The 23,108-nt window shown below is 41.9% G+C and overlaps 1 protein-coding gene across 1 annotated transcript in view; it reads right to left on the bottom strand.

The window, feature by feature from the left end:
- The window catches only part of ZMIZ1 (zinc finger MIZ-type containing 1), a 1,052,488-nt gene that overhangs the window by 73,945 nt on the left and 955,435 nt on the right, over positions 1–23,108 (bottom strand). Inside the window, 3 exon segments of the mRNA XM_030203240.1 lie at positions 3,423–3,609; positions 18,176–18,350; positions 20,023–20,205. Of these exon segments, the coding sequence (XP_030059100.1) occupies positions 3,423–3,609; positions 18,176–18,350; positions 20,023–20,205 (545 nt within the window).

The raw sequence follows: 23,108 nt of genomic DNA, 5'->3' as shown, positions 1-23,108 counted from the left end.
TTTCATGTGTGATCAAGGTGCAGTATTCTGCTAGCGAGTAGTATTTGCAGCTCTTTTTGTTTTTTTTTTGTTTCACTAGGTTGTTTCACTAGGTGTTTTAGAGCCCGGTGTAATTACAGTGCTGCCTTTCCACGCATAAGGTTGTAGCTCATCCTGTCCTTGGAATTAGTGCTGTTTTGGATTGGTAAGGTTATGAGTGTGTTTTCGCACAAGTTTGTGTATAGTGTTTTGCAGTGGAGAGATTGTGTATTGGCCTGTGTGGTGCCACTGAGGTGGCACCAAAACATCAGAAAGGGTTTTAGAGCCTAAAACATGACACACTACCTCTTGAAGGATCTACATATGGTCGTTAATAAAAGGAGCTCATTGTGAACACTATCCACCCTAAAAGGATGTTCAATGGCTCTACATGAGAATTGTGATATCATGATCCCTTGTTTCATATTGTTGACGGTCTGCATTTTCCGTATGGGTGGTGTATTGGGGTCTGCCCAGTGTAATATTTATGATACAGTAAGGTTATGAGTGTGTTTTTGCACAATGTTGTGCATAGTGTTTTGCAGTCAAGCAATTGTGGTTAGTATATGCTTTGAGCAACCACTTTATTCTTTGACATATGATACATATCTAATATTTAAATGTAATAAAAGGTATTAATTGTGACTATTATTTTTACTTATTTTTTTTCTGTGTGTTGTCAGACAATTATGGAGGTAAGCTCCGCCCCTGGCCCCACCCCTAACCCCGCCCCCTTTAACCTCCCCAAACAGTTGGGCCACCGACCGCCTATGGCATTGAGCCTGCCATGAGTGGGATAGCGCGGGGTACAAATGTAACAAAACTATGTAGGCTAGACAGTATATATGTCATATCACGATGGGAGGTGGTACTTAGATATTAGTAGCTGATAAATATGTGGACTAAATTTGATATTGCAAATCTTTTATAAGCACGCTGACCTTGGACTAATGAATGGCAGTTGCATGATATACATTTCTCAGGTTGGAATTGTGCCAGCACATACCAATGGGAGATACAATTTGTTACCCAGTTAGAAATATTGGCTTTTGTCACATTTAGTAACAGTTCGTTGGAGTCAAAAGAAATAAAAACCTGTGTTGTCCTTCTGTAGGCTTTAGTCTGTGCCAAATATACAGTGACAGCTGATTTATAAAGTACAGCTTTTGCTCTTTATAGACATATGGCCTAGGGAAAACTCTTGAAAGGGTGAATGACTGATTAAGGTGAAAGTCTGACATCACTTTACACTGAACCTAGGAAAAATGTAGAGCATTATCCTGTTGTGATGAATTTTAATTTAAGATGGATATGTCAATGCGACTTGGCACTCTGAGTACAGGCTAAAGTAATTGCTGTCATAAAACAAGGCAACCTTACAGGAACACTAGAGTCTAGAGCTTGAACAGGGATTCATCAGCTGTCCATTGACTCAGTGAAAAGCTTCAATTAAAGCAGTTCAAGTTTGTGAAAAGTGCCAGTTGCAATGTGGTGGATCCTGAGTTGGTTTTCAGATCAGACTCTGAGGTATAGAAGGTATTCAAGCAGTTTGTGTGAGAGAAATAACTAAGGATTTTCTCTCAAACCAGATGGCAAACATGTTCCATTTAAAACCATCAGATATTCAGGTATACACTTCACTTGAAGTCAAGAAGGACTTTTTTTTTTTTTAAGAGAAGTCAAGAAATCAAATGATATTGGCTTCAACATCCAGGCTGTTAAGGCCGGAACCAAGACATTAGGATGGAGCAATAACACCTGGTTTTGAGTGATCTGGTTTGGGGAATAACTCCTGAAGAAGCAGAAACCATAGTTGCTTTGGTCAAAATGGAGTTCTGAAAATCACAGTTAATCAGTGCTAATGTAAATTTTATTTTTTCCCATTGTCAATAGTGTACACTATCACTGAATAGCATGTACCAGCAAAGAATAGTGTACACTACAGTTCAATAATCTGCACTACTGAGCCCAGTTTACACTACTGATAATATCCACCACCAAAAAGAAAAATGAAAAAGCTTAAATAAAAAAATGTTTTTCAGGAAAATCAAATCTCTTTTGAGAGGAAAAAAAATTGTGGTCACCTGCTAAATTCCTTGGAAATGTTTGGAGAAAGAAAGGATATTGGGGAGCTTCGGGGCCACAGACATAAAGGAAATACTGAACATACCTAAAAGTATTTTACAGAAAGCTCTGAAGTTTTGTTGTAGATCTACACATGATTGAGGTCGCATGATCAGTTTCTGCATCTTGTCCACTTCTCATTAGACAATTAAGTGATATTTAAAACAGTAGTCAGATAAAATCTGTTTTAAATTAAGTTTTTATAAGGTCTACACCATTTTAGAATTCTTTTAAGCGACCATATGGAAAATTAAAAAGTATTTTTAAATTTAAAAAAAATAATAATTACAGTGAATCACTGCCTCCCCAATCACTGATATCAGTTTCAATCTTTTAGTACCTTTATGGTCACAAAGGGGCCCTGTGCTATTGGCAGTGCAAGTTTTTGCTGCGTGTAGAGTCTCCTTTTACCACAACGGATAAAAAGGTAGAAGAAAGAAATAGCCGTGCAGTAAGTTCGCATTTGCCGAATGGGCATTTGGGAGGGTGCACTTACCTCCGCCCACTGAGGTGGCGGCAAGGTCTCCCGTGCTAACCCAGTGGTAAGCCCCTACAGTGATAATTTTTAAAAAATTCTGGCAGTGCCAGAAATACCGTGCACTGGGGGCAGAACTACCACTGGTGGCTTTGGCGGGCCAGTGGTTGTTCCAGATTGCCGAGTGGCAACCCTTTAGTAAAAGGGTCCCTGAGGGGGGAAGTTATCAAGCTGTGATAGGGGTTTCAGTTGTGTTACTTGCCCCTTAATGTGTTTTAAAGGGCCCTAATATAGCTCGACTTATATTACTGTGGTGATATTTAAATCACCGCAGGTTACATAGTATGCAAAACATGCAAATGTATGTAAAACAGCACATTACTAGTAGTCAGTTTTAGTACGTTTATGTTGCTAACAGGGATGTTAGCTGTGTTAGGGCTTTAAGTTGTGTTATTTGCCCCTTATTTTAAAATGCCTCAATGCAGCTTGACTTATTTTACTGTGGTGATATTTAAGTCGATGCAGGTTACATAATAATGTGATGTAAAACATGCAAATGCATGTAAAACAGCACATTACTATGTAAAAACCCTAACACAACTTGACATGTGCACACCACAAGTTGCATTCTGGCCCATAAATCATAATAAAATAAGTTCAGGTTTTAGCTGGGTTAATTTTACCGCCTGGGAACACTGGGTACAAAGCAACCCCCTGCCCTTGGCTCAAGTGCACTCCCTCACCCACCCCCAAAGGCTGTCTTTTCTTGCTGTTTCTGAGCTTATAGTTCACCCTTCCCACTTACCTCCACATGAGTGTCTGGTGGACCGTGGGTCGTAAGTGGAAGACGTGGTTACTGACAGCCAGGTTATGCTCCAGCCTAAAGGGCTCCAATACAACACCATCTCTCACGGGGAACGTTAAGCGCAGTTCATCATTGTGGTTGGCTGGGATCGAAGATGGAGAGAAAGTATGAACTTTCCCTTTAGCATCTGCAGTGCAATAATAACGTAGACATTTATTGAGGAACAATCAAAACAGAATCAAATAACGTTACTGTTGGGCTTTACTGCAGAGATGAACATTATACTCAAGACACCCTGCAAAGACACAGAGACAAACCAGGCGGCTATTTTTTCAATTAAGTTGCTTTGGTGTCTGATTTTCAAAACTTTAGAAGGTCATTGTCCCAATGGATTGGTCCCTTTGATTAATTTGTTGGGTTTATCTATAGAAAGTTGAAAGTGTAATTAACTTCTTTTGGGAGTCCCTTCTGTTAAAAATAAATCAGAAGTAACAAATTCATTTACATATTTATTAGTGAAACTCTGAAATGACTTGCCTGAGATCCCGTTCTTCTATATGTTATTTTTGTTTTCAAAAGTTGGTGAAATCGTATTTAGTTCTTACATTTTTAATAGGTTTTTTTCTTCATTTTAGTGATGATTATGATAGACTATAATTCCTGGCTACTTTACCAGTTATATTTTTTGTTACACCATTTTGAACCTTATTAAGACATTCGGCAGGTAATAAGTCCCCCAAGATAAGATAATATAAATCTTTATTTTCCTTTCTTAGTCCTGCAGTATGTTTAGTTACTGCTCTTGTGATGACAAATTGATTTTTTTATAGCAGGGTTGGACAAACTTTATGGCCCAAGGACCATTTTGGGAGCAGCAGGTGTGGTTTATGACCTGAAGATTGGAGAGATTCCCCCTGACCCAAGTAGAGTTCTTGGGTCTGATGGGTGGGAGGGAGGGGTTCCCTCCCACCCATGGGATGGTGTAGGGCTAAGCACTGGTTGTGATTATTTTTAATGTGAGTTGAACATATGAGACTAACTGTAGACAATGAGAAACAGTTTAATAACTAATAATTTTCTCTTTACCTACACTGGTTATCTTGTAATAGTCTCTAATTTTATTCAGTTTTCCTCTTTTAAGGCAAGGCTCTGGATCACTTCACCAAGGATAATATCAAAGTATTTAAGTAAAAAAAACATCACAGAAAAGTTATTTTGGTGGAAAACATTTTAAAATGTACACTCATGCAGATCATTTCCATCTATATATTACTCTGATAAACCCCAAAATGCACTGAAAGATCTGCTTTTAAATGTATCTAAACTGCTTATATCCAGATCTCAGTGTGGCATAAATCACGTGAGAATCATCGACCCACTGAACTTCTCCCTTTAAAAGGGAGCAGAATGCTCTAATTTGTAGGTACTCTGATGACATGTTGACTAATATTTTTCCTCCTGTTTACATCAGGGCACTCAGTGGTGACAAGGAGAGGTGAGCTAGGAGTGTAACAATGCTCCTCTCCCTTGTACTACTGATGTCTTCACTCAGGCTTCTGCTTACTAAAGCTTAGCTTGTGTTAGCAATGTTATTGCAAACAAAGTCTTAGTAAACAGAGATCTCAATGCCCTGAATATCCATGTTTAATGATATGCCAATATTTATAAGTCATTAAAGGTAGTTTTTATGGACTCTGAGAGATTACTTTGATAGACTGAATTCCAGAAAGGTGTAAGCAAAGAGGAGGCAATTGAAATACAGAAGCCAAGACCAGTTCACAATTAAGTACTAGTGGGTGGGACTATCTTTCCTGAAACTTCCCGAAAATTCACAGGACTGACTGCTTACTGTCACCTAACACCACCAAGGCAGAATAGTAACTGTCCTGGAAAGCCATTCCTGTATCTTCATTAAAAAATTAACATTTCATCATACCTTGTTTCACAAAAACAAATAGTTTGATTCAATACAGGTTAATGGGGCTTTAAAACACTGTTATTATAACATTTCTAAAATATATTTCTTTTTCTTCTCCATATTACTTCCAAGTTCTTATTTTCTGTTCTCAGATACTTCCTATAGTTTCACACTATTTGAGAAGAAAACATATGACTCCTTTATTTTGGCCATACTTCCTCTGTCCAAGCCCACTGTTCAGAAGTTACTGCCCTATCAATGCAATTGTCAAATATGCTTGCACAGACACAGATTCCACAGGAAATTCTAGCCATAAGCTTTAGACCAGTTTTCAAAGGTTATTTGTACTTGATTAACTCTGCAGGTATTTTTTCCCACATAAAATACATTTTTTAAAACCATCATGTGTATACGCAGGTTTTGGCAGAAGTGGCAATGCATGTTTCACACTTAAGGCAGTGGGCCTGAAAGCTTTCTCCTCTCATGCTTTTTGATCAGTTATCTTGCTCTCATCCTGCACCAAAGGGCTATGTGGATTTTGATAAGAGGGCAATATTGTTGGACAAGAAATGTATTCTGCAGCAGTGGCTATCAGCTAACCTGCTGACTCTTCAACAATGGAGATCACCGATGATACTGCAAACATCTTTGGCATGGCGGGACTTTTCTGATCTGGACTCTAAAGGGGAAGAGGTTCTGTAAATTGTGGGAACCCTTTTGGTCATCACTTACTGCTTTAGCGCGTAGTCGCTTGCTTAATGCCTGATAGGTTTTCGGTTGGTTGAATCATGCAGGGTGAATAGGGAGGGGGGAGGGATTTTCATATGCTGTCTTTGTTCTTGATGTCTCTTAAGCTCTTGTACATTACTGGCATTTGTGAATGTAATAAGTCTGCTGTTGAAATAATAAAGATGATTTAAAAAACACATGAACAGGCTTATTTTCGAAAGAGAAGGGCGGCCATCTTTCGGCACAAATCGGGACATGGGCGTCCTTCTCTCAGGGTCGCCCCAAATCGGCATAATCGAAAGCCGATTTTGGGCATCCCCAACTGCTTCCCGTTGCGGGGACGACCAAAGTTCCCGGGGGCGTGTCGGAGGCATAGCGAAGGCGGGACTGGGGCATGCCTAATAGATGGGAATCCTTGAGCGATAATGGAAAAAAGAAGGGTGTCCCTGACGAGCACTTGGCCGACTTTACTTGGTCCATTTTTTCTTACGACCAAGCCTCAAAAAGGTGCCCGAACTGACTAGATGACCACCGGAGGGAATCGGGGATGACCTCCCCTGACTCCCCCAGTGGTGACTAACCCCCTCCCACCCTGAAAAAGACAACTTTAAAAACTTTTTTTTGCCAGCCTCAAATATCATACTCTGGTCCATCGCAGCAGTATGCAGGTCCCTGGGGGGGGAGGTGTGTGTGAGTCAGCATAGGCATAGCGAAGGCGTAGACGTCCTTCTTTCAAACATTTTGGATGTCCTGAACTGCCCCCTCCCCACAGGGATGGCCAAATTTCAAGGAAGTGGAGTGAAGGAGTGGCCCAGTGGTTAGAGCACTGGTCTTGCAATCCAGAGGTGGCCGGTTCAAATCCCACTGCTGCTACTTGTGATCCAAAATCCAAATAAATAAATAAAGGGGGTGTCGGAGGCATAGCAAAGGCATGGATGTCCTTCTCACAGAAACATTCACATTTTGGACGTCCATAACTGCCCGTTGCAGGGATGGAGGCATAGCAAAGGCGCCTAACACTTGGACGTCCTTCACCCATACTCAAAAAAAAAAAAAAGACATTGCTGACGAGCACTTGGACGTTTTCACTTGGACTTGTGTTTTTTTAAGGTTGAAGATGGCAATTTATTTAAGGTTGTAGACGGCTATTATACACGCAGCTTGTCTGCATGTATGAAGCCGTCTTTGGCATGCGCAGAGCAGCAACACATAACGCTTGGCTGCTCTGCACTAGCTTCCCCTCCTTAGGAAGGAAATCGTGTGCAAATGAGCTAACTGCGAGAATGCGATTTCCTTCATGCATGCCCATTCCTTTCCGAATCACTAAGGGAAGGGCTTTTTCTGTTCAGTTAGTGCATCAGTTGGTCCATGGCAGTGCCCCCTAGGGTGCCCAGTTGGTGTCCTGGCATGTCAGGGGGACAAGTGCACTACGAATGCTGGCTCCTCCCATGACAAAATGAGTTAGATTTGGTCATTTTTGAGATGGGCGTCCTCGGTTTCCATTATCGCCGAAAACCGGGGTCGACCATCTCTAAGGTCGACCTAAATGTTGAGATATGGGCATCCCTGATCATATCAAAATGAAAGATGGACGCCCATCTTGTTTTGATAATACAGGTTTCTCCGCCCTTTCGCAGGGACGTCCTGTGAGGACGCCCTCAGGAAAACTTGGGCGCCCCGTTCGATTATGCCCCTCCATGTTATATCTCTGCATGTTATTTCTCTCCCTTAACCTAAAACTACTCCAGGCCTGCTTATATTTTACCCTAACAGTACAAGCACTGTTGATACCCTCATCTACTTTTATCAAGGTAATGACTGCAAATTTTCCAAATCCAGTATACATGGCTTCATCAGTATTTAATCAAGACTATGCCCTTCCTATGATTAACCTTTAATAGATCTATGATTAACCTGCAATAGATTATGGTAAGAATCAACACAGGAGCACTACCATTCTTTTAGAACCAAAGAAATTTAAAAGGTCATTTTTCAAAATCATTTATATAGGTGAACAAAGGTATAGGTGTGTTTTCACTGTGTCAGCTTTTTTTTTTTGCTCTAATTGTGAGTTCCAAAGAGTAGGGGCTACCCATCATGAACTAAATTCTACATATGACGCCAAAAAACTCAGCGGCAAAAAAAAACTCAGCGCTATTCTATAAACAGTGCCTAAATCAGGCATGGTTTATAGAATAGCGCTTATGCCCGGGAACTGTGACTACATTTAGGCACGGCCATTTACACCAATGGAAATTGTGTAAATTACACATGTACCTGAAAGGAACACCAGTGATCCGTCCATGACCCTCCTATTTCCACAGCCCCTTTTTTGACTTGTGCGGATCCCGTGCCTAAATTTATGCATGCACATTTTAATTCTAATTAGTGCCAATAATTTCTTGTTAAAAAGCTAATTAGCTTGTTTTATAGAAATAGGCTGCTAGTGTATCTGACACTATACAAACATCTAATATTCATTACATGATCATAACAACAATGTGGCCATCTAAAACTTGCTCTCCCTTGATATAGCCACAAGGAGGCACATTGTTCCACCACATGCATATTTTCAGCCCTGTTTAGAGGAAGAATTCTGTGGAGTATGTTTAGATCAGGGGAGAGGAATGCAGTCTGTATTTTTCAAATCGGCATGCATTATTTTCTATCAAAAAATGTACCTTTCCAAAACACAGGTGCAAATGTTCACAGGTACTTTTTCTTTGAAAACTGCTGGAAAGTTCATAGGTAAAAAGTACTCATGAACTTCATCACAAACAGCAGCTCAAATGTGGTCCCCTGAATAAGCAGGAAAAGCTACTCAATACTAAACTATAATTTTGAGTTAGGAATGAAACAAAAATGTTTAAGAATAAAGAGCTACCTACTTTTGTCTGATCCAACTGCCTGTTAACTGTTTAAAATTGTTTGCCATTTTCTTACCGTAAGTTCCAAAACATCCCTGAAGATGGACACCTTATCCCAAAGCCATAATCAGAGTAGTTTCAAAAGCCTGGCAGTAGCAACAGTTCACACTTAACAAGAAGAGGAGGAAATACCACTCAACTGACAATTTCATTGTTGTTATGGCTATTTTGTTGTATTTTGGGGGGGCACCACTATTTCCCCTCCCCTCAAAAAAGAAGCTTTTCAAAAATGTATCCATTCAAATATCATTAATGTTAAATGTGCAAATCTTGCTCCAAAGTTTACAGTTCTAGGACAAGGAAGCCTAGATCATACTATGCCTTGGACCTGACTATTGAGGAACAGGTAAATATGGATGGGCTGGAGTGTAAATTTTAAGAGGCTTCGACGTTGGCTTCAGAACTTTTAGTACAAAAACAGTGCTGGGCAGACTTCTATTTCTATGGTCTGTGCCCTGAGAATGGCAAGGACAAATCAAACTCAGGTATAAAGCATCGCATACCATGTAAAATGAGTTTATCTTGTTGGGCAGACTGGATGGACCGTACAGGTCTTTATCTGCCATAATTTACTATATGTTAGTATGAGAGAATGGTGAGTCCCACCAGTTGGTCCCATCTGCCCTGGCAGGTTTTCTTATCTCAAGTTAAAATACACGTGCCTAGTCTTTCATTGAGCACTTTCACTTTCCTCTCCATGTGATGCACACAGCTTTACAATACCTTTTTGCAGAGATCCCCAAGGTTCTGCTCTGCATAGATGGCCAAAACATCTAGTAGTTCTACGTATGTAGTAATGCAAGCTGTTTACAACTTTGCAGTTTCCAGAAGTGGGGGCTCTCCTAACCTGTGAGTTAATAATGACAGAAGATGTCTTTGGAGGGAAACTGGGACTGGTATAAAGACACCAGACTCAACGGTTATTTGGGTTTTTGTAGTATTGAGAAACGACAGGAGTTGCTTAGGCCTCTGCTCTTCACTGGAAGTGTGCTCTGGTCACCAGCATACCCTTCCTGTTAAAGAGTAGCAGAAGCAAGAAACTTTATAGGTATCCAGAAGGAAAAGGGGAACCCTGATCCTGAAAAAAGAAGAAAATACAGAAGTCGTTCCTGGGATCTGGCAGGTGTAAGTTGGAAAACCTAAGTGTGTCAAGTGATATGTGTAATTTATAGTTTTCTATAAAATTTGTGCAGTTAGGCACTATCGCACTTAGGAGCTACCTTATAGAATAGCACCTAGTACACATAAATGCCTAACTGTCAATTAATGGTGCCTTTGACGTGCATAAGTGGTATGCATCTCTAGGTGAAGAGAAGCAAAAGAAGGACCAATCTCTACAGGTCAGAAGTAGACTGTTTTGGCTCCGAACTGGTATTTGGTCATCATGCACCTCTAGGCGCCAGTTTATAGAATTGTACTGATAAAGCCTATATGATTTGCCCATCACCACCAACTGCATAGCTCTACAATCCCTAGCAATGCTTTGTGCTTGTCTCATGCTTTCCTGGATTCAGATACTCTCCTTGTCTTCACCACTTCCACTGAAAGGCAGTTTGATGCATCCACCTCACTTTCGATAAAGAAATATTTCTTTCAATTATTCCAGTCTACCCTCCATCACCCTCATCCTATGACCCTTCAATCCACAGCTTTCTTTCAGTTAAGAGAGGCCCACCATCTATACATTTATATCACAGAGGTATTTAAATGTCTCTACCATTTCTCCAAAAACAGAAGACGGAGAAACTCCAGTCCTCACAAAAACCAACAACAAAGTTGAAGAAACAGAAGATGAGGAAGTCAAAGCTAAATGATGTAAAGAATCTTATTATTGCTTCCAAAGTACTACAATCATACAATCAAAGGACTCAATCAAAGGACTCGACACAACTGTGTTTCGGCTAGCATGCCTTCGTCAGAAGCCCTTGACATGCACAGTGTACTGCTCATTTGTTGATAGCCTGTGCCATCTGGCACAACCTGGATCGATGTGAATTGTATTGTCACTTCTGTGACTTATACATTTAGAGTACAGTGCATGTCAAGGGCTCCTGACAAAGGCACGCTAGCCAAAACATGGTTGTGTCAGGTTCTTTGATTGTGTCCTTTAATTGTATGATTGCAGTACTTTGCAATAAAAAGATTCTTTGCATCATTTGTTTCCTCACTCCTTTTTGCTGGTTTCTAACATTTCTCCTCCACCCCATGTTCCCTCTAAAAATGTATACTTAGATCTTTAAGTCTGCCCCTTTATTCTTTATGATGAAGACCACTGATCATATTAACAGCTACTCCCTAGACTGACTTTATTTGGTTTTCATCCATTTTAAGGTACTAGTTGCTCCAAAACTGAACACAGTGGGGATACTTTCATAAACAGCAACAAAATAAGTATGCCCCCGTTTACTAAGCAGCGTTAAGGGCATGCTAGTGTTCTTAGCGCGCGCTAATCGTTTAGGCACCTGTACTATTCCTATGGACACCTACAAGGTTAGCATGCGCTAAAACTTCTAACGAACTTTAGTAAACATACCCCGTTAGTGAGGCAACAAATGAAGGCAGAATTTGATGAATGCATAAGGAGCTTTAATTCATTCATACAATCCTAATCAAGGAAGACGTGTGTCGAGGTCGTCATATGTGCCTGTGTCAGGAGTACTTCTTTACAATCAGCTTAGACTAATATAAAGCAAAACCAATGTCAGCTGCTGAAGCTGCATGAGTGCAGAGCAATCAGATAGCGTCTCTTTGAGAGCTGATACATTTATAAAGTCACGTTTGCACGTATATGTCAATATACATGGGTATAATGCTTCTTATAAAATTATCCCACACATAAAAGTACACCCGATAGCAAGACTGTGCATACTTCTTGTAATAAATATCCTGTAGTGGGTCCGAGTTCTCTGATTTGGGTAGCTGAAGATTCTCAGCTGGGGGCAGTGGGTGTAATGAAATAATACATACACAAAGACAAGTAGGTGTGTAGGAAAAGGATATTTTATCTAAGCAGTGAGCCTGCTACAAATATACAGCACTTTGCAAAGTATATTAGAGGGAAGCTGCTATGCAGTATATTGGTATATGTGATTCAATATATGATTCATAAGTAGATGGCGTGGATGTGGGTGTGAAACAGAGAAGAAAGAATGTGATAGAAAGCATCCCTCTATGTGGGAGCAATTTCTCCAAATGGGTTAGTTTTGCACATACCATGACAGGAACGAACCTCACTCTTCAGTCAGGGTATGTGGAGTATGATTTCAGTCTCTCAAATTTACTGCTAACACTCGCTGTAGTAGGATCATAAGAATAAGAACATAAGCATTGCTTTACTGTGACAGACTGAAGGTCCATCAAGCCCAGCTTGCTGTTTTCAACAGTGGCCAATCCAGGTCACAAGTACCTGGCAAGATCCCAGAACAGTAAAAGACACTTGCATTGTGCCAAAGAGCTTCTTTCTGGAGTTCATAAGACGTAACATGAATAGGCAACTTATCTAGGAGCTCTTGGAAGCAGTGGCGTTCCTAGTGGGGGGGCGGTGGGTGCGGTCCACCCCGGGTGCACGCCGCTGGGGGAGGGGTGCCGCGCGCGCCTGTCCTACGTTCGTTCCATGCTTCTTCTCTGCCCCGGAACAGGTTACTTCCTGTTCTGGGGCAGAGAAGAAGCATGGAATGAATGGAGGACAGGCACGCGGCACCCCCCAGCGGCATGCACCCGGGGGGTCCTTTCGCCGGGGGGGGCGCTGCATCCAATCCGCCCCGGGTATCAGCCCCCCTAGGAACGCCACTGCTTGGAAGTTCTTTTTCATCAAGCTGTGGCACCCAAAACTATGGGAAATATTTCTGTATCTTTCTGCCACATTTTTGTGGTCTCAGACTGCATTTCTTGGTATTTGAGGATCTTCCCTCTCTCCATGCGATCCACAGAATAATCGCTTGGGACTGACACCTCTATGATCAATGATATCCTAGTTTTTTTTTCTTTTACTATTATGTCTGTTTTTTTGCATCCAACTTTTTATCTATTGGGATGAGGATGACCCCAGGTGATCATAACCTCTGTTTTGTACAATTTTGTTTAGAGTGATGATCCCACTGGGTGGCTCTGTGTGGGTATCTATGTACCTATGTGTGTATCTCTCCTAAGATCCCTATCCACCAGCGCTTAAATGCATAAAAGATTTGAAAAATCCATTTTCACATCAACCCCCATTCTCTTGATTTTTACTTATAGTGTACTTTGATATTTTGAGATACTTCTTCCATTCTCAGATACCTTTTTTAGCAAGTAGGTGTGATTACTTTGAAGATTGAGGCTACAGCAGCCTGCATGTCTGTACAGTCTTTAGTATGTAAAATAATGTTCCTTTGAAGTCTTAAGGACCAGCAGAACCCTGGAGACATTAAGGCCCAGATGCACTAAACGTTTTTCATCGTTAAATGAGCCCTTAAGGAAGAATTTCCGATCCTTTCCATGCACTAAAGCCTATTTTTCGACGGTAGTAGCAGCTAACGAAAACGGAATGGAGATGAGCAATTAGTGTGAAAACCCCATTGAAACGACATGCACTAACCTTTTCCGATTGCCTTTACGCAGGAAAAAGGCAGGAAAACTAACGAGAGGTCTGGACCTCTCGTTAGGACAGCTCTGTGCCAGGAAAAAGTGTTAAGTGAAAAAATAAACAAACTTTGAGCCAATCCCAGCGCATTAGCAGAGCTAAAAGCGCTGTGATTGGTCCAAAGGACCTCAGAAAACACATAAAAAAATAAAAATAAAAAAAGGATCGGGAGGGGGCAAGGGCGCTCATCAGGAGCGTCCTGTACGGACGGCCTTGCCCCCCCCCACACTTTCCGCCGCTCCCCCCACCCCGAAAAAGCAAACTTCTAGAAGCAACTGCCCCCCTCCCTTCCTCACTACTCTGTCACCTCAGCTCCGCCTCCCGACATCCTCCGTCCGCGCCCCGCCCCCTTTTGGGGTCGTCGCCGCCATTCCCCTCCTCCATCGGGCCCCCCTTCCTCTTACCGGGCCCGTGCAGCGCCTCTCTCCTCTGTCCGAAGGCGCTGCACGGGCAAGAAGAACGCTGAATCAGCTGATGCCTGCCTTCGCCTAGCTTCGATAGAGCGTCTTTCTCCTCCTGGGCCCGCCCCTGTCTGACGTCAGTAACCTACGTAGGTTACTGACGTCAGACAGGGGCGGGCGCAGCAGGAGAAAGACGCGCCATCGCGAAGGCAGGCATCAGCTGATTCAGCTTTCTTCTTGCCCGTGCAGCGCCATCGGACAGAGGAGAGAGGCGCTGCACGGGCCCGGTAAGAGGAAGGGGGGCCCGATGGAGGAGGGGAATGGCGGCGACGACCCCAAAAGGGGGCGGGGCAAAGGACGGAGGATATCGGGAGGCGGCGCTGAGGTGAGAGAGTAATGAGGAAGGGAGGGGGGCAGGGGCTTCTAGAAGTTTGCTTTTTCGGGGTGGGGGGAGCGGCGGAAAGTGGGGAGCAGCGGGGGGCTGCTTGAATTTTGCTTTTTCGTGGTGGGGGGACCGGCGGAAAGTGGGGAGCAGCGGGGGGGGGGGGGGGCAAGGCCGTCCGTACAGGACGCTCCTGATGAGCGCCCTTGCCCCCTCCCGACCCTTTTTTTTTTTGTTTTGTTTTTTTGTTTTGATTTGGGAGCCATGTGCTTGTGTTTGACTGTTTGTGGCATGCGCAGAGCAGCTAACATAACGCTTGGCTGCTCTGCGCATGATTTGGGGGCCGATTAACGATGTGTATTGTGATTGTTTGATACATTGTACGTTTCTATACCGATCTGAGCATGTGTGACTTTTTTTTTTGGTGCATTCTTCGTTTTTTAAAAATCGTTAGGGCCTTTAACGATTTTGATTTTTTTACGTTTGCTTGATGCATCTGCCTCTGAGTCTATTTACACTGATATCACCTTAAGGGTCAGAGCTTTTGATGGTACAATACCTCCCCAGAAGCCTTAGTCAGGCCAACTCAGCTGAATTGTGAGTAGCTTTGCTGAACAGTACTATGCAATAATGACCCTTGTACTTGTGTTTGGTGGCAGAATTTGGGTACAACATGGTCAGAATTGTAACTTACACAGCTATTTTAACTGCATATGAACAGCTGTAAATATATGCTGCTTCATTTTACCCACAATTTCTACAGGATTTGTGCTAGCAATTTAAAATGACCCATAAGTGCAGACGTGTCTTTATAAAACAGGCCCCTTCTTAATCCAGCCAACCAGTTATAAAATTACCCTCCATATGCTAAATGTCTCACCAAAAAACTATTACCTCCTTAGCCTCCTGGTCATTCCTCTCCCTATGCACCCAAGCATCCTTTTGCTGTCACATTTTCTACTTCTTTGGTCACCTTAAAATCATCCTGCTATTCCCTTCACCCCCTCCTACCCTGTACCATTTCTTTGGGTTTTTGGAGCACAGATGTATGTCCCCCATATTCTAGACCATTCCTCAAGCTTTGCTAGAATTTCTCCACTTAGTGTTCACTTCTAACACGGTGTTTAATCTGTTCCAGATTTTGGTATAATTTGTAAAAAGCACAACTTTTTTTTTCTCAATAGCTGTTCAACAATATTAATTATGAAAATGGTAAAGAAACAGACCAAGAACAGATCTTTGTGGCACACCACTAATAAATCTTTTTTTTTCTTTTTCCTATGCATAAATGCCATTTACCACTAACCTCATGGTCACTTCCTATTCAGTTTCTCTAACTCAGGCAGTCTTTTACTTAGGCATGCTGGTGTTTTTAGCACACGTTAAAAATAGGCACGCACTAAATGCTAAAGATGCCCATAGGAATAGGTTGGGAGGGTGGTAACATTGTTCAATTATTAAACTCTAAAGAACAAAGATGGATCTTCCAGCTTAAATCTCTGCATCCTAATGGTCTAAATTCTGAAATAGATTGGTGGTCGTTGGTCTAAGTTGATTGGCTGGATGTTTGATTGATTATCCAATCTTGGAGCTTCTTTTGTGATCAGCTGTAGCTTATTTAAATGGGAGGCTCGCGCTGAAACACCGCGGTCATCTTGTTTATGCAGGAGTATACTGAAAGTTATAATGGTAAAAGAATTTAACTTTTTATAGATTGTAAGGAATCTTTTTTGGATGTCAGCACAAGTTTTATTAATAATATTTTTGCGTTACAGAGAGCCTCTTCCTTGATAAAGCAATATGCGAAACTTGGCCATGTCGGCGGGGGTTCCCTGATATCTCTATGTTGCTGCCATTAAAGATAAGTTTGAATTAAAAAAAATTTTTTTTGAACAAAAGTAAAATAAATATTAAAATAAATGTGGGATTCTATGAGGATTTGCACCGCGCCATTTCGTTTATAACAATAGAGCAAGATTGTTCAGATGGTTGCGAGATGCATATAGATCTGATAATCCCTATAAATGTGTATACAAGATTATGAGGTCTATCTTGTTACAGAGATCTGGATATTGTTTTGATTAGATTTTGAAACTTCCTGCTGAATATGTTAATGTTTGGGACATGACTTTGGACATAGGAATACATTGGCATCTTTAGCGTTTAGTGCGTGCTAAAAACGTTACCGCGCCTTAGTAAAAGTTCCCCTCAGTCAGCCAATCCAAGCAGTCCACATTAAATGCTCTCCCATGATTCAGCTCTGGTCACTGGGTCAAAAGAATTATCAGATGTGTGCGACAAGCCCTACCTCTGGTAAAGCATACAACACGTGAAATGTATTTTTCTTCCCTTTACCTTTTTAAAGCTATCATCAAATGTTCTGATACAGAGAAAATAATGCTGGTTACCTGGATTTTATGGTTGCATGCAATCAATACCAATTATCGTTGTAATGTTTCCTTGTGCCATTGACTGACCTTTCTGGGAAAGATTTTGTTCAATGAGGCATACAGTTCATATTGCAGTGTAATTTGAAACTTAAAAATAAGAAAACTATTTTTAAAAATGGATAGTAAAGAAATACATCCCCAAACAGACAATTTCAGGAATGCTTTTGTGCCTCTCAAAACATATTTGTATACAACCTTATGCAAATCTTATTTGGGTATTTTTTTATTATAATAAAGCAGCTAATACAGTAAAAATAAATTGATAGGCATAGCCAGAACAAACGTATACTGAATTTAGCTGCAAATTGTAAATGTTCATTCTTTTATTACTGATACAGTAAACACTGCTTTACCGTAAGTGCACAGTTTGCTTGCTTGCTCCCTATTTATGCTGGCACACTGCAGAATCCAGATGCTTGCAATATTCTAGACATTAAGTATTACCATATATGGACTAATTACCAGTCATGGAAGATAGCAGAACAACATGAATTAAAGGGTCAAATGTCTAGATGCACATAAAAAGGACTGAGAGTCAGAATCCATTCACACTTTTCAAAAGAAATGCATACTAAAGGAAGAAGTGTCCAAAGTCACAAACTGCTCAGATTTTTAGCCTTGCTCATCCCTCCCCCCCCCAAAAAAAAAAAAAAAAAAAAAATTAGGACTAGAAACTCCAGAATGCTTTAGAATTTGGGGTGAAAGAAATCTTCAGAATTTTATTTTATTAGGATTTATTTACCGCCTTTTTGAAGAAATTCACTCATAACAATCTGCTCACAGTGAAATGTATTGAAATTTTGATGGCTACATTGCCTACTTTGTTTTAAATAAGATTTAGGGTTGGTTAAGAGTAGGGTTACCATATGGCTCCAAAAAAAGGAGGACGGATTGAGCCAGCCGGGTTTTACTTCCATTGCTTTCAATGGAAGTAATTGAGCCAGCCGGGTTTTAACCCGGCTGGCTCAATCCGTCCTCCTTTTTCTGGAGCCATATGGTAACCCTAGTTAAGAGGCCCAAAAATGCACTCAGTTTACATGGCTCTGAAATGCTTGAAGTTCCGAACCCTCCTGGTCATGTTCCAATAATAGCTGCATCTGTAGGGCAGAAACCCCTACAAACCACTATGGGAAAATTGATTACTGCAGTAGAGGCCAAGGTCAGGAAAGGCATGGGGGTGGGAGGAGAAAGCATGGCACTAGCTGCATACATCGTTAGCATAGGAAACTTCTTTGCAAACAGGTATTTGGGAAAGTTTCAGCACTTCGTAAATGCTGGAGTTTGGTTCAATGCACTTGATAACAAGCTTCTCCAATGCTACTCACTTGGGGGTGGAGGCAGAGCATTCATATTTGGCTTTATATCGGGTGGGAACGGTGGTTTGACATCCTGACTTGGTGACAGGTACGGAGGAATACTGCTTCCTGGAGTCATTGGTGGGGTGGGATTTCCTGGGACAGGTGAGTGAGGATAATTTCCTACAGGCACAGGCCTTGAAGGCTGCAAGAAATAAATGATGAAACATTTAATTAGCCCTTCAAAACGTTTAACAGCATTATGCACTACAGTTTCAGACACTGATTGCTACCAAACAAGCAGTTAAAATCTAAAACTCAAGAGTCAAGTTCTCTATAAAAAAGAGAGAGGAAAGAAATAACAGTAAACACAGAAAGCTGGCAATGATGCATCCATTATCAAGATGTAATAATATGCAGCCAGTATTGTAAGGGTACTAGTTATTTTAATTATCAACCAAGTAATATTACTCTGGGACATTGAAAGGGAAATTCTGGATAGCCTGTAATGTGTGCAGTATGCAGTTACTTTTAGGCTCCTTGGTCTGGGGATCTCCTTTTGCCAGACATTTGTGACCTAAATTGGACATTTTTAGATACAAGACACAGGGCTTGATGGATCTTTGGTTTACACAGTATGGCACTTCTTATGTGTTGCAAAGGATAAGGCGCCATAAGTGGAAAGCCTGTGATGTGCAATGCAGATACAGGAGGTATGTGTAGCATCTGCACTGCATTTAAGCACAGGGCAAATACCTACCACATGGGTACTGCACAGCATGTACTGGCATACAGAGCATGTGCACCCTGCTAGCTGTCAATGCATGGTGCTGGCTCAAAGTAAAACAATAAAATGAGCTGCCATGGTGGTGCAACCTGAAACCTCCCCAACACACACACACACCGGCAGCCAAGTCTCAGGTTCAAAATGGCAGAGCAGCCCCTAGTAACAGTACCACGAGACTACTTCTAGGGGCTGCCATTTAGAACTTGTGACTCAGCCAGGGAAACAGCAGAGGGGATCACATTTGTCTCATACATTAGACTATCAAGGGAATCAGGCTGAGCATTTGAGAAGACCATTGCCTACAGGGGACACGGAGTGGCAAGGAGGATTCTTTGTCATGGGATTGGGGATTTGGATGGAATGAATGGGGTAAACGATCTTGGCACAGGTGAGGGGGAGATGTTATTGGGCAGTGGTGCCTGATTGGGGATAGTACTTGATCAGGATTGGAAAGGTGATCAGAGGGGTGTCAGGATGTTCCGTGCAACATTTGCCCTCCAGCATCTACTCTCTTTCACTCCCTGCCTCATTTTTTCCTGCTTCCCTTACTCCCATCAACATCTCACTCCACTGCTGCTGCTGATTCTAATGACCGGAAGTAAAACTAGGAAAAGCTATCATGGGGCTGCCCTCTGTATACACATGGCTACTGGCTCTGCCCCTGGAACAGGAAGCTGACATCAAAGGGAGTGGGTCCAGCAGCCTCTCATATATAGAGTGCGGCCCTGCAATGGCTTTTTTGCCTCTGTTGCTGCTGGACAGGAGAAGCAGCAAAGGCAGGGTTGGCAGTAGGAAAGGTCTTGTGACCCTTCTGTGTAATGACAGTTTAAAAAAGGGTGCATGGCCACGCAGCTTACAGGGAACATTATCGTCCAGCAGCAGCATGTGGAGGAGATGATCCTGGTGTGGTGCATCCCCTCCCCCAGAAGCACTTGCCCCAATTTATCCCCTCAACCCTCATCAGGGAGAGTATTGTCTATGTGTATTACTGCAGGTATTCATATCATTTGCCACCTCTTTGCACTGCTTGTTAGAAGGGTTCATCTCTTATGTGTTCAGAACCCCAACAACTGCCACATAATGTACTTACCTTATAATACTGTCCCATATTCACTGATGGAGGTGGATACTGCCCTGTGCTCTGCTGACCGGGCATTCGCTGGCCAGGATAGTTTGGAGATGGAAGGGGCCTCGTAGGGTTGGGGGTTGGATACTGACCAGGCTGGCTAGGAAACTGGCTATTTGGTCCATACTGCTGGCTTCCATAATTGGGCTATTGCAAAAGAGATAGAGAAAAACATATAGCTATCAATTAAGTTCATTAAGAGCTGTGGCAGTAAATAATGTCACCATTTTATTAAGGCTCATTTTCAAGCCATTTCCCCTAGTTAAAAAAAAAAAAGTGCTTTACCCAATGGAGATGGTCTTTTTGAAAACTGCTTATTCTATATATGGGTAAAATAAAGCAACAATGCCCCTACCTGGCTATTTTTAACTAAGAATCAAAACCACAATAACAATGGCAACACTCCACTGTATTGGAAGTTGGGGGCTGTCAATGATTACAAACTGTCATGAATTAAGGGGCTAGCTAAAAGTATGCTATAAAGTACCCACGTGACCTTATGAGACGTCCCCTTATCAAAAATTGATTTGCTCTTTTGGGCTACTGTCACTCCATTCATAGTTTGTTGTGTATTTTTAACTAAGGGCAGGGTTAGGAAATATGCATAACTTTAGGATTTTCAAAAGAAATCAAGTTATTTTATTCAGAAAAAGTATCCACAAGTAAAGGCGGGTAAAGAAGTATGCCGATACTTTTTCCTTAGGCAAATTTCAAATTCAAAGTTTGCATGTACATTGAATACTGTTAGAAAGCCCATAGGTAAAAGTTATCCCTGGACTTTGCCAATGCATTCACACCATGAGAACTGCCCTCAATCACTCGAAAGCTCAAACTAGACATATCTTTCTACAGTCAATTAATTTTTATAGTTACCTAACACAACACTTTGCCAGGGTACAACTGGTTGAGACATAACAGTCACATAACAGTAGCAGAATAACGGAAGTATAAAATCAGAAACTTTTAAAATATTCATTCGGTAAGGAAGCTCAGGGCTTGAAAAAGTCAAGGGAATTTTGCACAGACCAAGAGCAAGAATGCTCAGAAATCTTAAAAATAATTTCATCAGAATAAAATAAAGATTACAAAGAAAACAAAGGATGTTAATTGACCCCTGATTTTCTCTTCCAGGATCACAGTTTCCTCCCACTTCTTTGGGCTTTCAGCTAACTCAAAACTGGCCTCTCCTGGGCTTTGGGTACCATGACCCTTTTTTTCCAGATCAATCAGGTTTTCCCTTTAATTTTAGATGCCCTTCCAAACTCACAGCTCAATCACTGCACTATCCATCTGGACAGGATTTGGGTTCAGACTTTTCTGTGGAACTAAGACATTGTGCACCCTAACTGCAGTTAATCCAAAATACAATGGAGAAGACAAGTTTGAATGCTAGGAGACAGTAGTCAGTCACCCATTGGAAGTATGAATTACACTGGCTGTCTGCGAGTCCAAGAATAAATTTTAAGTTGATAGCCACCAAGCATAAAGGGACTCTTCTACTCAAGTGTGGTGAATTCTGGACTCTGTGCAATGCACTGCCAAAAGATCTTAGTTTGGAAACCAGTGTTCATAAATTCATGTTTCAACATTTTTATTGATGATATATCACGTTAACATTATCAACAAACTCCACAAACAAAACTGGTTCATAGTACAGTTCAAACAAAGGCAAAGTGGTATTCCATCATCATAATTTTACATTTTCTCCCCACCCCAACTTACACTATGAAACACCCCTCCCAAATTATACACATGACAATTTGGTTGGGATAACATGGTGAACTCTCAAAACATTTAACAGATGACAACCATACTCTGTCAAATACTCTCCTACCCCCCCATCCCTTGCCCCCTTACGTGTGTGCCAGGTTTGCAGGTGTGCTACAACATGAAACAGAGACACACCTACCCTACAAAGAGAGATGGTGAATAACCCACCCTCTACACTCCGCTCTCCATGATTATTCAACTTATAACAGGTGTGTAAGTAACAACAGATCTCCCTCCACCACCCCTCATCTAACTCCTGCCCTAGCCCTGCAGTAACCCACACTCCAACATGCCTTGGGAGGTCTGAGCTCTGAGTCCCCATCGAACCTATAAGTTAACTGAAACAACATTATTACCCCCCCCCCCCCCCGTTCCTCTCCCAGCATGAAGAGTGATAACAAAATACCTCCTATATGGCAAGAAATTACACAAATTCCCATCCAATCAGAGCTCATTTAGCACCAAACTCCTGCCCCCTAGAAGACAGGGATGACAAGCATGGGTCCCAGAGCTTCAAGAAGCGCGCCTTTCGTCTAAATGAGCCCCTCGCCTCTCAAGCCTCCCAGACCATCAATTGATGAAGTTGATTGCGCCAATGCCAATATGCTGGCGGCCCCTCTGACAGCCAGGATTGCAGGATACATTTCCGTGCTAATATGTAGGCCTTGCGAAGCAGCATCGTGGATGTCACTGCCCGTCCCAACCCTGGACCAGGGCTATCCAACAACACTAAAGTTGGTATACACACCAGCGTCGTCGAATGAGACATGAAAGATATTGGAGGATTTGCTTCTAGAAATGCTGAATTTTATTGCAACCCCAAAAGGCATGATAATACATATTGTCTGATAGTTTACACTTGGGACACTTCGCAGAAGACAATCCTCCCACGCGAACCATCTGCACCTGAGTGAAGTAGCCTCTATGCAAGACCCGAAAGTAACTCGTAAGTCTCGGTATACCTTTGATTAAAAAAAGCACGTCCCAAGATTCCAAGAGCAAACCCATATCCCCTGCGATGACGAATCACTTCCAGATCCCTAGGCCCCTCCAAAGCCCACAGTGCCCTATGTATTCCTGAAATGGATATGGCATGTTCTGAGATAGCGTCAAAGAAGTCATGTACTCACGCACCCGTTCCTCCCTGCAACGATTCTTTACAAAGTGATTGCACATAGTGTTTGAGTTGACAATATGCATATTCATCACCCCATTTTATTCCTTCTTGCCCCTTCAACACTACCAAAGATTTAAGCCTCCCCACAGAATCCAATACATTG

The sequence above is a fragment of the Microcaecilia unicolor genome, chromosome 5, assembly GCF_901765095.1.
Source record: "Microcaecilia unicolor chromosome 5, aMicUni1.1, whole genome shotgun sequence".
Taxonomy (NCBI): domain Eukaryota; kingdom Metazoa; phylum Chordata; class Amphibia; order Gymnophiona; family Siphonopidae; genus Microcaecilia; species Microcaecilia unicolor.
Note: the sequence above shows the minus strand (reverse complement) of the source record. Positions and strands in the feature narration are given on the sequence as shown.